At 41.0% G+C, this 16811-nt stretch overlaps 1 protein-coding gene across 4 annotated transcripts in view; it reads left to right on the forward strand.

The window, feature by feature from the left end:
- Positions 1–16811, forward strand: part of ATP2A3 (ATPase sarcoplasmic/endoplasmic reticulum Ca2+ transporting 3) — a 504701-nt gene that overhangs the window by 473666 nt on the left and 14224 nt on the right. For all 4 annotated transcript variants that reach the window (XM_086954808.1, XM_086954806.1, XM_086954807.1 and 1 more), the window contains 5 exons: positions 4609–4811; positions 7622–7707; positions 10379–10512; positions 12412–12529; positions 12737–12854. In XM_086954808.1, the coding sequence (XP_086810934.1) occupies positions 4609–4811; positions 7622–7707; positions 10379–10512; positions 12412–12529; positions 12737–12854 (659 nt within the window). The remainder of the gene's footprint in view (positions 1–4608; positions 4812–7621; positions 7708–10378; positions 10513–12411; positions 12530–12736; positions 12855–16811) is intronic.

Here is a 16811-nt window from a genome sequence, read left to right on the forward strand (position 1 = left end):
TGTATCACTATTCTGTCATATTTGGCTAATTTCCTTTTATCTTGGTATCTCATTGAGGAGCGATTCATACTGTCGTCCAAAAGAACATCACAACAAAACAATACCTCAAAGACCATGGATCGTACTTATTTCGTTGATAGAGCGCTGAAAGAGTCTGTATTATACTGTCTTTCTTTGTTTCAACCATTGTTTTGTGCATTTTTGTATGCAACATTATGCAACGTAAATGTCATTGATTCACATGTAAATATGTATGTATGTTACTGTTGTTCTGAAATGCAGTAAAAACCATACGATGAAATCACCAAAAAACTGGCCAAAGATAAATACCTGACACAAGGTAACAACCTGGCGCATGAGTATGTATTCGACATAACCAGTTGCGTTTCACATTTCTAATAAAGGTTAGGGAAACGTTAGCTTTTCCTCAAACAAGTTAATCAGAGTATGGATCGTTCCATAGGAGCACAAAAGTAGAGAGACTCTTTCAGCTCTTTATCCACGTAATAAGTACGATCCATGGTCTGGGAGGTATGGTTTTGGAGTGATGTAATTTTGATTCCAGCTTCCCCAGTCTGTAACTGAATCACTCCCCATTAGCTCATCAAAAAGAAGTCACCCTTAAAAACAGGGAGGAACACTCATTTCTGAAATCTGCACTTTTCTGAGAGGTACAAGACCGGGTTGGCCCTCTCCCCGATTCTATTTGCTATTGCAGTGGAGACTTTGGCTTCTACTATTTATCATGGGCATTGTTGCCAGGGAGTTTGTGTAGGCGGAGAGACTCTTTACCTTTCACTTCATGCTGACGACCGGCTCCTCCATAATAATGGGGAGAAAGAGGATATGAGGGAGCAATTGTAACACTCAGGTTTTTTTTTGGGCTCTCAAGATTGAAAGTTAGTTGGGGTAAATCATGAGGTTATCCAATGCGTGAACCTGCTGACGATGAGACCTTCAGGCCTGGGTGACCGGTTGAGCGGCATACCATTACCGACTTAGGGGTGTGTGTCCCAGATTGAAGAGCGCCTTTTGAAGAGTAATTACTATAAGGACAGAAATGTTGTCCCTCAAGAGTTAATCAAATTCCTATTGACCCTCCGCCTTTCAGTTATGGGGAGAATAGCGCTCTCCAAAATGTTTTTATTACCTAGACAATTAGATTTCTTTACCGCTCTGCACATATGGATTCACGAAGCGATATTCAGGTAACTGTACAGGATGCTTATGGGGTTGATCTGGGACAGTGGTAGATGCAGGAAAGCTTTGACCAAGCTCCAACTTCCTATAGATGAGGGTGGTAGAGCTGTTCAAGATCTGAAGCTTTATTATATGTTGGCAGAGCCAAAGTGGGCAGCCAGATAGTGAGCGGATTCTATAAGGAATGCCAGAGTTCAGGCCCTTTGCTGCCTCCGTGGGCAGTTCCCCAGCAACGACTGTTGGATCGCTCTGTGGTCCTCTAATGCAAATGGAAACATCTTGACCAATCTGCTATGTTATGCATGAATCAGGACGCTACAGAGAACTCGCACCAAACACCCTTACTCGTTTGAAATCCGTGATGAGAAAGCATTTCAGGTGCTTCCCCATCTAGGAAATTGGACTGGAATGAGGGATTGGGTGCAAGAGGTCTTACCTCAGCAGAGCACTTGTATATAACGTCAACTTGGATGGGTTCCAAGACCTTACAGAAGAATATGAGAATACAGATGGAAATTTAAAACGCAAAGGTGGAATATAGGTACACTGGAACCTCATGTCTGAGCAACTTGTATACTTTGAATAGTGGGGATAAAGCGAGCAATCTCCTGTACAGATCATTACTCCCACAAACTAAAGCTTATTTGTCATCATTACCCGTCAAATGTCGGGACGAAATAGGATTCCCTCTGAGCAACGGTGACTGGACTAGAATATTGTAGCATACACCCAAAATACCCCATACCCTTGGTTCAGATTTATGCAATATTATCTGTTCAGTGTGTATATTCCCCACGAAGGGTAAATTGTATGTTCCCAGGGGTCAATGCAGGCTGCCTTAGATGTTGTATTGCTGAAGCTGACTTCTTCTACATGGAATGGGACTGAACGGATCCGGTCGCTTACTGGGCAAGCGTGATACAGTTCATTAACCCCTTCGATGCTGATGACGAGCTCAGCTCGTCATCACTAACGGGTGGCGTGTGCTGATGACGAGCTGAGCTCGTCATGTATCGCGGTAATTTAAAAATTGCCGCACAGCGCAAAAATCGCCGCAGCAGCGATGCGGTTAAAGAAGCTAGGGACAGCAAAATTCCGAATACTTTAACCTCCTGTATATTGGGGTTGTTTCTAAGCACCAAGGCTAACAAAGTTGACAGCAGGTTTATGACCCGGCGTTTGTCTTGGCCAAGCAACACTTCTCCATGAGCTGGAAAAGTATAGCTGGCCCCAGTTGTTTGAAATGATACTATGAGGTTAAAAAGTGGGCCAAGTGCGATGAGACTGCGTTTAATATATAGGCAAGGAGAGGTATATGCCTCCCTGAAGTTGCCCATGCATGGGTTAGAACCTTAATGCGAATGCCGGCCAATGATGGAGCTGGAAAGATTACCCAGCTGTTGGCAGCTGTGATGTTGATGACGATGATTCATCATCCTGCTCTGGCAATTGTTGATATAAGTAATGATTGCCGTGCACTTGTATGTACTCATCTGCTGATCCATTTCTCCTGTTGGGAAAACTGTGACTGCGCGTGCCTTGATTGATTTGTTTTTAGATTGCCACATGTGATTGTGTCCAAACAAAGCGTCTCATCCAGCAGCATTACTTTCTTTTTTTCTGTTCTGAAATGCCAGATATGCATCTTCATAGATGAAGCCCCACTGTGGATGGACAAAAAAAGGAAAAAGATCTCTATAATATTACCCTGTATTGCTGCTTAAGTTTATACATTGAATGGGACGGCCACGATAGGTTAGTCATGCATTTGCGATCTGTTAATAAAGACATGTGAAAAAAGTCACCCCAAAGTCGATCTCTCTTCCAAAACACTGATGCGCGGAATAATTTTTTAATCATTCAGAGTGTAACCATTGAACACAGTTGTCACTGTTCCTCACTGCTTCTCAAGATCTTTCCAAGAGACAATTTAGCATTTTGACCCAATAAAACCATTATCCCTTTATTTCTTGACACCATGGGAAAAAAAAGTTATTTCCCTGGAAGATGTATTTTCTTGAGAGAATTGTTCTGACCCTTCCTAACAAGAAGACAACATATGGTTTCTTCCAGTTGATGCTGTCTTCCGTGTAATGGTATTATTGGATTTCTATGTATTCTAAAAATTTAACTGGTGAAACATCATCATACAGCAAATAAAAACTGCGTTTATCTGGCCTTAATCACAATAGTACATATAATAGTTGCATCAGAGAAAAAAAGGCACCGAAAACCATAAAATGATGCAAGCCAATTAATAATAATGATAAAACAAATAATATAAGAAAGACATCTGAGGGTAATGGAGGAAATAACATTCACAAACCTGATAAACTGAAGGATTAAATTATACAATTCTGCATATTACAATACAAAGAATACACGGTCGGGACTGACTAGACCAGCACTCCTGCCCCACTGACCCACAGATGCTCATCAAAGTTAGGCAACGTATGACATGCCTGCAAGAAAGCTCGCTCCTCATTGCTTCTAAACTATGACAAGCTGTCGATACCTTGCATTGCTCACAACTGTATTATATACTGGTGGTATTGTAAATATTAAGGCCTCGCATACAATTCATCTTAAAATTAGCACAATGATTTGGTTTTGGTGATGAAACACATCATGCACATCACATGCCTCTGCCAGACCTATTTGAGTCCTGCTTCCAAAATCCCATCATGAAGACAAAGCAGCTGAGCAGAGCCCCTGTCACCTGTCAATTCATCAGAGCCTCAGCCACATCTCTAGAGAAGCACCAGACTGCAAAGAATGGGAACAAACTATTTATGAAGCCTCTGACAGAGCATTCCTGCTCACTCTGCAAGGTTGTAAGAGCTATTCCCGAGCATCATTACATATATTAGATTTTAGTAACAAAGTGTGGGACGTTTCAGCCCCTGGATAAATTTTCATCGTTCTAATTCTATTGGTAATTAATTTGCGCTACACATCAAGGTCCTTCTTGGACCAGGCAGCTCTGTCTCCACCCGGCAGACTCTCCCACCCCCCCCCCAGCCCCCCCAGCCCCCCCATCAACATCTCACTAAGCACTAAGTTCACACTTCTCAGCTTCTTAGGAGAAAAAACAGATCCCAAAGAAAAAAATGCTGAAGGGATTGTGTGATGAATAAATGGATTCTGTTACTGGGCCTCAGTGTGTTTTTTCTTCTCTGAGTATTAGCATTTTCTGACAGTATGGTTCCCTTATTCTGTTTATCTCTTATATTGCCTTCTGTATTTACATTTGCCTAACCTCTTTATAACATGTGTGTAAAGAATTAGAACGCACTTTTTCACTATACCAAGTGTCTTTGGGAGGTAGAAATGTTTTATGAAATAAGAAACACCTTTCAAACATGTCCACATTTGGTTTAATCTGTGATGCACATTTCCAATTTCCAGCATTTTCCTGACAGCTATCCTGGGTCTTCCAGAAGCTCTGATCCCTGTTCAGCTTCTCTGGGTCAACTTGGTGACAGATGGGCTGCCCGCGACTGCCCTCGGGTTCAACCCTCCTGACCTGGACATCATGGACAAGCTCCCGCGTAACCCAAGAGAGCCACTCATCAGTGGCTGGCTCTTCTTCCGTTACCTTGCCATTGGAAGTGAGTATACTTATGTAAGGTACATTTACCATTTGGAAACATCCAACAAGGTACACACTTGTGGTATTAAATGTGGGAAAAATGCAGACTTACAATTTGTGTCAATGGAATGCTCAGCATGACATGAATATTTCTCACTGATGCAGACTCCATATATAACTTTATTTACTTTCACCATTTGTTGGGTGCACTTTTCAAAGAAATCTACATGGCATCTGCTCAAATGATTACAGATCAATAGAGAAGAGAGATTATTTCTGTAGTTATTGGTTTTACATGGTGCGATACAGCAATTCCTCTTCCTTGAGTATGTTTGAGTTAACCATGGAAATTCAGGATTAAACCAAGAGTAAATCACACATACTCAAAGTACAATGTTTGTGTGGAAGGCCCGTAGTTACTTTGGCTATATGCTTATAATACCTGTGATAAGTCCTATGGTTTCATGTATAAATGAGCTTGGCATCTATACATTATGGAAAAATATTGGCAATCTTGATTAACCAAAGGGGGCTGAAGAAAGTTGGCTTCTTTTGAGTAGACAAGAAGCTCTCTTTTCACCTCAAGTTAGTCATAAGAATTTACCATTTCGGTAAATATATGGTTTAAGCAATAAGAAAATTACAACCTATCAGAGGCCAATATGTTAATTAAAATCCCATTGGAAATCATGTGTCCAATCATTGGTATGAGAGCATATCAGCATCCGGAAAATGCCTGTTCATAATAGCAACATTCTGAATCTCAGCAGCGACAGATGACATGGCTTGGCTGCAGGAAATTCTATGTGATACTGCAAAGTAGTCCCAATTCTCACACTCCGTGGGTGATGGTGAATACTGCTCTGAAGACTAGGCAAGGACGCTGGGCCGCAGTTAACTGGACCTTAGCCTTGGGTAGTAATGTATCAGCCATATGCCTACCTTATATCAAATCAAGACTTCTCCAGCAGCAAAAGCAAGTAAGAGAGAATAGTGCAACGTATTCAGTGCACCCATTATTCTGTGCCGTGCAGCCAGCTACGTACAGAGTTTAAAAGCGCGCATTTGGAGTGAGGATGAGGAAAGAGTGCAGGTCTCCCGACATGAAAGCCTGATCGGGAAAGCAGGCCTCTCTGGAACATCAAGTGGCAAGGATCTTGCACCAGAGAGCCACCTCAATTGCTTTGTGAAACACATCGTACATCGGCATGTGGTATACTGTGTTATCACTGAACACTCTTCAGGTGTATTAGGAAAGCAGATGGAGTGCTGGAGCAAGAATGTCCTTGTCGCACATAATGCGGATCAACAAGCAGCCCTATCCAATTTGACCATTCTTTAGTGTGAACTGCTGTGATATGGCTAAAAGAAAATTGCCTAGCCAGGGTATCTGTAACTGCCCTAGATTGGATCTATTCCTTCTTCCTCAATTAATGTCCGGTATGAATTGGGTTCCCTAGAGTAATTCAGTGTAATTGGTAGTACCATAGGGATTCTCTGTTTGCTGCTTTACTATAACTATACATAGCATGTACATTAAAGTTGACTGAAGTCGGTCAACTACTACAACATGCCTATATCATATATGAGAAGTTTACTGGGAGAGTAGGAGTGACTAGACACTATAATAAATGCCTTAGTTGAGTTCATTTAATACCCTTTCCAGAAACCCACTCAGAAGCAAGCTGGAGTTCTCCTGGAGTGATCTTGTATTACCTTCTACTGAACTGGGCCGAGTACAAGTATAACTCTAATGTAAGGTTCTGGAGGTTTGGGGAATCACCAAATTAAAATGTAGTCAAAAAAATTGAAGAATGTAGGTGTTGTTTCAAGGGAGACAGACATTCCTTCAGATCGCGAGCGGCATGGATCCTAATTATACCCCTAGGCCACTGAGGCAGACACCTGGGAAATCTGACTGCCGTTGTTTCACTTGCATTAGCCTGTAGACACTGACCATACAAGTAGGGGTGATATTTTTCTTCAAATAGAAAATAATGTTCTAAAAAATGGGTGCTTCTCTTGCCCTTTGCCATAACTTTTCATCACCATCACATTCACCTCTGGGACCGAGTTTTTTTCAGCTGTTCAAGTTTGTGTACTGAAAAGATTTTAGACTCTGGCTTACGTGATCCAATCATTCAACCCATGGTCATATCTAGTTATTGATTAAGGAGTTTTGTACAGTTCCGCTTGGCTGTTTCAGTAACTTTGGAGCAGTGTTGGAAAGGGGAATTGGAGCTTTGCTCACAAATGAAATTATTAATAGCCAAATTAGCTCTCATGGGTGGCGAGTTCAATATTCTCAATGACAAACCGTGTCCTTTGTTAGGACCAGTTGAAGGCAAGTTTGCAATCTTCAGTTTTCAGTCGTTTCCTGACGTTCATGTAGTTAGTTTAATCTCTGGGTTTGGGGTTAAGAATTCCAGAGCTTAGACCCTTAAATCCCCTGTGACCTACCTCTATGTTTCATCCTCTGGAATGATCACCAGTAAATCAGCTGGGCAACCAAAGAGCAAAGCTACAGTATTTATATATTTACCAGTAGTCACTGTAAACACAGAGGAAACAGGGAGAAAGAATGAAAAAAAGAATTGACCACTTTTAATTAAAGATAGTTGTATCGACAGTTATTATAGTCTATGATGTCCTACATGACATAAGAGCCTCTATGCATGTTTTTTTGTTGAGCGTAGAAAAATGTTTAGGCTACATGTAACTAGATGGCCATAGCTTGCCTTTGGGTAATACTTAGAAGTTTTCATGGGGTAGAATTCTCTCCAGTTATGGTGATGTGTGCATGATTACAGCCTTTTCTCTTCCTCTCAGTTTATGTTGGACTTGCGACAGTGGGTGCTGCGACTTGGTGGTTCTTGTATGATGAGGAAGGGCCAGAGGTTACCTTCTACCAACTGGTAAGTGGAAAACAGTACCCATATCAGAGACTTGACTTTTTTGCTGTTGCTGTTTTGCTTTTTTCAGCTGTACCTGCCTGTATAGGAGAGAACATGTATTGTTGAATCAGCCATTGGAAAAATGGCATCAGTTCAGGTTGTTGCTGGGCATCATATTGCCCAACTGAATATTAGTTTCAGAAAAGGTACAGTGTACCAGCACTGGCACCATGTATTGTAGGCCTTGCTGAGAACAGCAGTAACTGCCACCTAAGCAGGTATTATAGAGGACTATATTGACATCCTTCTCATGTGACCTTCCTTTGACCTTTCATTGGTAATGACAGGTTGCAATGCTGAAATGCAGGCCAAGAGATCAGAAATGTTATTTGTTAGCTCACATTTTAGAACATTCCGTTGACATTTTAAAGCACATATGTTATACCTCTTCAATTATTTTCTGGTCGCATTTATCATGCTGCCAATTGATTTGTTAAGCTTCAAAATGAGTTTTTCATATGTATTCTGCACAGCTAAACCCAGAAGACATCTTTCCCCTGAGGCCATCATGACCATCATATCATGATGCTGAGTGTAGATGTGAGGGGAATGAGCAAACAAACCCCCATCTCGTGTAAAAAAAAGATATATCAAGACTGTTACTGTTAGGAGACCAAAAAAGGCAATTTGACATGTTGGCTCTACTTCTTGATATGCTCTTTGACTTTTAACATCTTATGGTAGATGGCAGAATGTATTTCATCCCATACTTATTGAAACAGAGTTCCCTGATGCTCTGTAGAACACCAGTTAAATACTAGAGGCCTCCTTTCAACGACTGAACTGTGGAATGAATGTAAGCTACGAGAGAGGTTGAGGTGCAGCTGGTTGCCTTGAGGTATGGGAGTGGATGCCGACACTACCATGAAATTATTAATACTTTCATGATGAAGATATACCATCATGAAGGGATCATTTTGAAGAGTTTGCAAAGATGAACATAAGGAGAAATGCAATTCTAGCATTTCTGTAATGAGTAACGTTATGGAGAAAATGTTTTTCTTACCATCGCAACTCAATTAACTCTAAATGTATCCGAAATTTGGGAATTATCTGTAATCCCAAACCTAAATAATAGCCTCACATTAACCTTAACACTATCCCTACCCTTTGCTGTTTTTTTAACCTTAATGTCTGTTCCAATGTCCATTTTTACTGATAATATTTTTCAGTGACAATGGCTATTGTTAAAATAACCTTAAAGTAATATTCTGCGACGCCCAATTCAAAAAGGTGTTCTTTGAACGATGGAAAATCAGTCTGTAGTGTGGATTTTTCACCAGTGTAAATGTAGAGCCAGTGTACGAAGAGGGATGTAACAGAATGCAAAATCAGTGAACATTATCCAACTTGTTTGCTTTGTTTTCATAAACTTGCTGCAGCTTGTCTGAACTTTCTAGAATGCAGGTAAAACATCTTGTGCCAAGGCTGATATAAATTCCTTTCCAGGGTCGGGAAAAAACAAACCCAAATGTCATGGGGTTTTTAAGCAGAGGTGTTTCTCCACAAGGAAAAATATTTTGCTTCTGGAAAAAACATTTACATTTTCTTCATTGTGGATTCTATCTGTATTTTTTCATGAACAATTCTTCATAAAGACTTAACCCCAAGCCCAGGTAGTAGATACATTCAGTCAATTCACTGTGACTTGATATCCATCTAACTGGATGGGACGTTCTGCTGCAGGGATTTGTTAGCGGTGTTGTGTGAACTTCTCCATTCCGCATTCTGAGGGGACTGCTGGGTCGCCTGTAGGACATCCCTGATCCCGGGAGTCTTAAAGTCTAGACCCCATCCTGTGTGCCTTAGGGATCTAAAAATAAAGGAGCGAATCCTACCAAAAGAAGTTGAGCACTGCTGCTCCCGGCCTTGCATTACAGTGCCTAAAGTCCCACTACTGTGCATGGCTCCTTTCCCCTCAATTGTGTACTGTAGTAACTTTGCCAGTTTTGTGCTCAGTGAAGTTGTCAGGCTTTCAGTAAACTGCCCACAGTTGTTGGTCAGCAGCATGGCAACCTTGCACACCCAAAAAAAGGTCTTGCAATGGTCATTTCAATATACAGGACTGGAGAGATTTCTTGGACCGAGTCATGCCAACTTTCCTTGGTTAACTACACATGTTCTCTAGGAAAGTGGAATTATTTTAAGTTTAGGCAACATATATCCAGATCCAAAACATGTTTTCTTGAGGCAAAGGCACCACATACAACTAAAGGCACCTAGCCAATGTTATTTGCATTGCACATTCTACTGTTATTTGACCCGCTTCTGAGTTATAGATAACTGTGAAACAATTTAGGCTTCTGAAGCCTTTACCCTCTGCAATTTGATGTTATTAAAATGTTAGCAGCAAGTTAAAGTTGTTCCTAGAGCCTCCTACTGAATGGCCATCTGCAGCATGCATCTTTAGATCTTAACCCATGTAATATTTACGCATAACCTTTATTATAAATTGATGTTTAAGTGTAAAACTTTGTATTAAAGTATTTTCAGTTTTACAAAATGTACAACCATTATTAACTGTGAATATGTGTACCCTTCAACTGTTTCTGATTCTCCCCACCTCCTTTTCCTTTTGTTATTTATTTTGTTACAAACCCCCTCATTGTTACAATCATGGTTTATTCAATAGAGACACTTCATGAAATGCACCGCTGACAACCCCCTCTTTGAAGGAATCGACTGTGAAGTCTTTGAATCCCGGTATCCAACCACAATGGCTCTCTCCGTGCTGGTGACCATCGAGATGTGCAATGCTCTCAACAGGTACACACTTATGCTGGGATTGCTGAATGCTGTAAACTAACCTGTTCATAGACTGTGCTTGTTAGCCACCATGGGCAAAGCCAATTGGCCTGACCTTAACAAGCGTATGTGAGGATTCAACGTTTTTAATTCTCATTGGAAGATATACCACAAAAAATTACAACATCTAGCCTCCTAAAAATGACAAATACATGCTTGCAACAAACTTTTAAATTTAAACAATAAGCATTGCATATAATTTTATTTGAAGTGTATGAGTGCTTCCTACCAGGGAGGTGAACTTAGAGCTGCAACAGGAACCCTTTTTTTCATAATTTTGAATGCACATCAGAGGGTATCCTATTGTTTAATTGATGCAATGAAACGTTACTATTAGCTTTGAATTAATATTACTTGAAGACATAGTTTAAACACACAATGATACCTTAAACAAGCAGTTAAAGGATAACGAATGAAAGGGCAAAAGGATTGGCAAAGTAAAATAGTTTCCCACCACCCTAGCAGTAAGTGCATTTTTCGGGCAGATGTGCATATGTGGTGAGGTAAATGTACTTGCAGTGCAAGAGAGCCACAGGCTAAAGTGGGTTCATTAATATTTCAATGCTTTGTGCTATGATGGCAGGAAGCAAAATGTGACTGATAAGCAAACACACCAATAGAATGACCCAAGTCCTTCTAGGTATATGTATAGATTTTCTATTTATATGTTTTTTTTACTACACAAGCCTGACAAGACCGATATAGCTGTCTTTAGGCCATACCTAAAATTGAAAACTATAAGTTAAATATAGAATTACAAAGCTAGTACTTCCCAGCTGATGTCCAGGGTATTTGGTGTTACCCTATTCTCCTGATGGTCAGAAGGCCACTCTATTAAACGGTGATGTAGATTGTAAGATGTTTATCAAGCTATGGGTTTGATTTAGAACAAAGCAAAATCGGGAAAAATAAATGGGTAACATGTGGTGAACCCCTGGTTCTGATACTAGCTAGTTGTGGGCTATTTATCAAAAGGAAGCCTGGGATTTGTTGAATCGTTAAGTCTAGATTTCTAATATGTTCTGTAAACATGTGAACATATTTTACACTCATGGACATGCCAGGTTTAGCCAATGGCATTCGTTTGTTTGGCAGTAGGGTTGTTGGAGTTTTGTAAAATTGTAAGGAATAGTGTATAGCAATTCTTGATCTTCATACTAAATATTCAGCACAATAAGCACTAGATCTCAAGTGTCAGAATGACACCAGGTTTTCAGGATAGCTACACAACATTTGCATGCAATAGTTCTAAATGGGGCCATTGATATTGTGAGTGTCTATCTTTTAATTTGTCAGTCTAACATGCTCTACGTCTGATCTCTAATCTGCTATGTAATAAAGTGAAATATTTATCTGAATTAAAAACTTTCTTTCAATGTTTGACCCACGATTGTAGTTGAACATTCTCCAGACCTATTTCTCTCCGCCCCTATTTGACCAACGTTTGGAGGGGACTGAGGCCTGTTTTACTTTCCGAAGCATAGCCATTTATTTTTTATCGTATTTCCCTGTCCATCGCTGCCTGTAGCGCAGACATTATGAAATGACTGGAAATTATTCCAACTAGAATAGGGTGGTATTCCTTAGCTGCCTTGCACATGTTTATGTAAAACATGTTGCTTATTAAATGTCATTTTTAACAAAGTTAAAGGCATAAATAGTGTTTTGTAAGAAAAGGGGAATCACTTTTTTTCAAAGAGCTTTGTGCACTAGTTCAGTGAATCACAGTTCAAAAAGATGTCCTTACATTGTAGTGTGTACCCTACTCTTAACTGGACTATGAAAATTCAATACACAAACAGGTGTGATTTTCCTATTTTTGCGGTTTCTGTTACTAATGCCACTGTTCCATCCTTGCAGTGTGTCCGAGAACCAGTCCTTGCTACGGATGCCCCCGTGGCTCAACTTCTGGCTGCTGGGGGCCATCGTCATGTCCATGGCCCTGCACTTTTTAATCATCTATGTGGAGCCAATGCCTGTAAGTGATGATGGTTGGATTTCTTATGGGTGTTTTAATGGAAGAAAAATGCTAATGTTGGTAATAATGATATGTAAGGTCAATATTGAAGTCTCTGGTGTTCTTTGGCTCCTCTGTTTGCAAATGTTGTTGGGTTATTGGTTGATAAGAACATGATTCAGTTTGTCTCCACTTTCAGTGATTAGAACCTTGTCTTTCTGTCTGCAGTTGATTTTCCAGGTCACACCACTGAACTGGAACCAGTGGGTGGTAGTTATGAAGATTTCCTTCCCGGTCATCCTGCTCGACGAAGGACTCAAGTACCTCTCTCGGCACCATCTAGAGGGTAAATTTGCATGCCGGATATTTTGCCTTCTTTTTAGCTAACTTAATGGCTTATTGCTTTTCTTGCTGTGTAGGCACCTTCACTCACTGCTATTGATGATAGAATGCTTATGTTCAAGCTCTGGTCACGTTTGCAAGCTCCAATGGCGGAACTGCACTCTCCACATGCTGCGATCATCTAATACTTACTCAGGAAATATATTCTGGTAAATTATGTGCCTCTAGTTTTATTAATGTCAACAAAAATCATCACCCAGTGGAATCACTTGTAAACATCCAATCTGCTTTCTGAAAAAGACGTTCCTGCGCTCACAGCCGAAATAGCCGAGTAGTATCGCATACTGGGATATGTGTTTATAGTCCAAATCAGAATTAGAGCACTCTTCAGATGTCAAAATATTGTGCAATATTGCCTACCTTTGAAAAACACCACCACTGTAAATATTCTTACTTTTCTCTTAAATTAGAAAACATGTGGCCACTGTTATATAGTTGACAAATAGAGGAGACCACACAGTGTGGGGGGTCGGGACCTCAGCACAGTACCCTGGCCTAAGTGCCCCTGAGTGAGTGCAGAGGGCGGGCCTTCTATTGACTTTGAAAGGGTGGGCCCTCAAGTTTTGCTATGCCACTGTCTACAGTTTCAAAACTGCTCAAGGAGAGATTGAGTGAGAGGGCAGTGCTCCCTCCTGATACTTGGACAGCAAAAAGAAAGTGATGGCTATAAATGTCTAAATCAATCTAAACCACTAGCAATTACTCTCAGGGCATGCCATGTAATCTACTTTCAGCTCATCGTTGGTGTAGCAGAAAACCAATCGCATACAAACCAGCTCTGGTTCTGTTCTGGTAGGAACAGTTCAGCATGCACTGTTAGTTCCCTTCTAAACATAAGCACAAGCTACCTCGGATGGAGTATGGCCTTGCTTCTTCTCGTCGGTGAGGTTCAGCTGGATGAGTCTCTGTAGCACAGTCAGAATGGGACCCTCATGTGGGCATCCTACATCACTTTGCACTACTCGCATAGACCGCAAATGCTTCAGACTAGCTTCCAGGGCTTATGCTATAACCTGTGGTCCTGAGAAGTAGTGGCAAAAAGAGAGAGGGTCAATTCTGTTTCTAAAGGCAAACATTTTAGGACCTGATGAGGGGCATATTTTTGTCAAGAAAGCAATACTTTCTGGCACATTGCCTATTTTTAAGAAAGTATTTCGATTTTACTTATTTCACATATTTTCAGAGGCCACCTTTGCTTTATGCCATCCCATTACCACATGTTGAAATGTTTTATGAAGTGAGAAACTTCAAGTAGAAGGCAACTTTCTAGCCTGAATGTAAACTCTATTGTGAAGCTTATTTACAATGGGTGAGTGGGCAAAAGCTTGTCCTGCATTCTAGCATAACAGCGCCAAGCAAAGGGCACCTGACCGGATGATGAATACTGTAAACATAGAGCCAGCAAAAGTGTATATCCATGCTTAGGTGAGGTTAGATGATAAAGAGTGTATATCACCCAGTGAAGAGCGGTGGCTGCAGTGTGGAAGAGCTCATTAATCTCTAGTTAAAGGCAAGGTAATGCCTCCCTTTTTTAATACTATGTGCATTTAGATCCAGTTTAAGGAAAAGTGCAGACAGTACTTTCTTACAGTGCTTTCTTACTCATCTGGCCAAGCTAGTGAATGAGTGATGGTGCTTGTAGGAAACCAAAGATGAAAGAAAATTCTTGAAGAATCTACCGAACAACAACTTGGGTCCACTTCTGAATTTAAGTCTTGAGACTTGTTCTGAAGGTCTTGCAACATGACAAGGCTACACGCATCTGACGTTGTGCTCCAGAGTGCCTTTGTCCTGACTCTCCCTCCATTTGTCGTATCCAGATTTTAAACGGGGTCATCAGATATCCAGTTGCGAACACATGGATCCAAATGGAGGGGTTGTTTTAAATGGCTGGTTGGATAATCCTATTAAACACCTCGGTTTACACACTTTCAGTAGGACTCTTTCCCAAACTGGCACCCTGAAAATTAGTCATTAATGGCCCTTTTTATCCTCAATAAATGCATCAAGCTTATAGAAGAGGATTCTACCAAGTCACCGGAAGGGCATTTTGTTCTGTATTCTGAGATCCACAGTTATGGTACTGGCTGCACGACAGATGGTTGTTCAAGAACATTACTCAATTGTATATAATTGATTAATTCAAACTTGTCTGTAGCCCAGCTTCAGTGTACGCATAGAGCTGCGTGTTATTTCAAAGATATCCCGCCTCTCATATACTGCTTCGTAACACAGTTCTACTGTTTCTAATCACTGTGTATATCAGATATTACTATTACTCAAGGTAATAGCACTCAATTTAGAAACCTTGGAAAGATGAAAGGCTGACTCTGCACTGCCAGGATTCAAACATGTGATCTTTAGATCGCTGCAGATGTTGATAGCAAGCAGGACCACATACATTTCGTGCTGGGTATGTTCCATATTCTAGTGAAAGTGAGGCCTGTTTGCAGCTTTAGTGATGGATTCTACCTGTCTAACAGGGAAGCAAGCGTTTGCTACTCATGTTGCCATAAAATATCTCTAGTCAAGACACAACTCATTTGCTCTGCTTGTTTCACCATTTCTCAACCAAGGTGCAACTAATATTCTATGTTCAAGGCTGTCAAACACTGGACCAATCCTCTTTCAGAACCCACAGTCCCTGCTTCACTGGACAAATGCAACACCATTAACCTTATCTTTACTGAGAAGATCAACAAAATCAGATCCATCATCATTATCTCTTCCGTGACCCACTCACTCCCACCCATCCCCCATTACCTCACTAGCAAATAGACCTCCCTCCTCTTACATGGATTTCTCTTACATCCTAATGTCTCAAGGCAAGCTACTATAAAGACAACCACCTTATTTCTTCCATTATATACTCCCTTTAAGGAGAGGCCCTCACACACCTTCTCTGCATTTCTGATCCCTCAGTAAGTGAAGGATCATTCCTAAATTCCTTTAAGCCAAGCCCAATCCTTGAATACCATCCCTAGACCCAATAGGTCTCATACAAATCCACTGTTATAAATCTTCCATTTGGAGGGAAAAATAATAGGAAAGCAGTCACCATCCTGCTACCTCAGGAAGAATACTCTTTTACATGACTATAAATCAGGCGTCGGACTATTCTGCAGCACTGAGAACTGCATTACAAGTAGTCAAGTGCTCCTCAATGACCGGAACTACCCCTGCCTTCTGTCCCTTCATGACCACTCTGCAGCCTTTGACCCAGAAGATCATGTAACTCTGATCAATAGCCTGGAAATATGCATGGCATTTTCAGGAACCATCCTTAAACGGTTGGCATGCTAACTCATGGACTGGGTCCAACCTGTCCTAATATATTCCGCAGTACCACAGAGGTTCCCTGTCTCATGCGGAGAATCTCATGGCTCAATCCTCTATCCCATCATCTTTACCACTGCATGGAGACCATCAGATCAATTCTTGCACACAGCAGCATTCTGCTCCCTCAATATCTAGATTGTACACAACTCCTCCTTAAAATATCCTCACCCAAGGACCTGCAGGACTCAACTGCAGTCTCAACCCATTTAGACCAACTAACGTCCTGCCGAACACAGCACCAAATAACCCCAGATTCAAGCTTGTCTCACCTTTTTAAAAACACCAGGCCTCACCCTAGAGCTGCCAGACCATGCAAATTCTCTGGTATACACCATCAGCCCAGACTCTCCTTCAAGCAAAACATCACCGGGATAACTAATTAAGCATGGTTCCTATATGTCTTCTTGAAGCAAATGAAGCTCTTTTTCCCTGAAGATGACATCAGAACAGCTGTACAAGCCTTAGTCCTTTCCCATCTGTACAGAGGAAATACCGTGCTCAGCAGACTCCTGCACCCCTCAAAACATAGAGGCATCGTTTATTAAAACTCAAAGAAATTTGA

This window comes from Lissotriton vulgaris, chromosome 2_1 (assembly GCF_964263255.1).
Source record: "Lissotriton vulgaris chromosome 2_1, aLisVul1.2, whole genome shotgun sequence".
NCBI lineage: Eukaryota > Metazoa > Chordata > Amphibia > Caudata > Salamandridae > Lissotriton > Lissotriton vulgaris.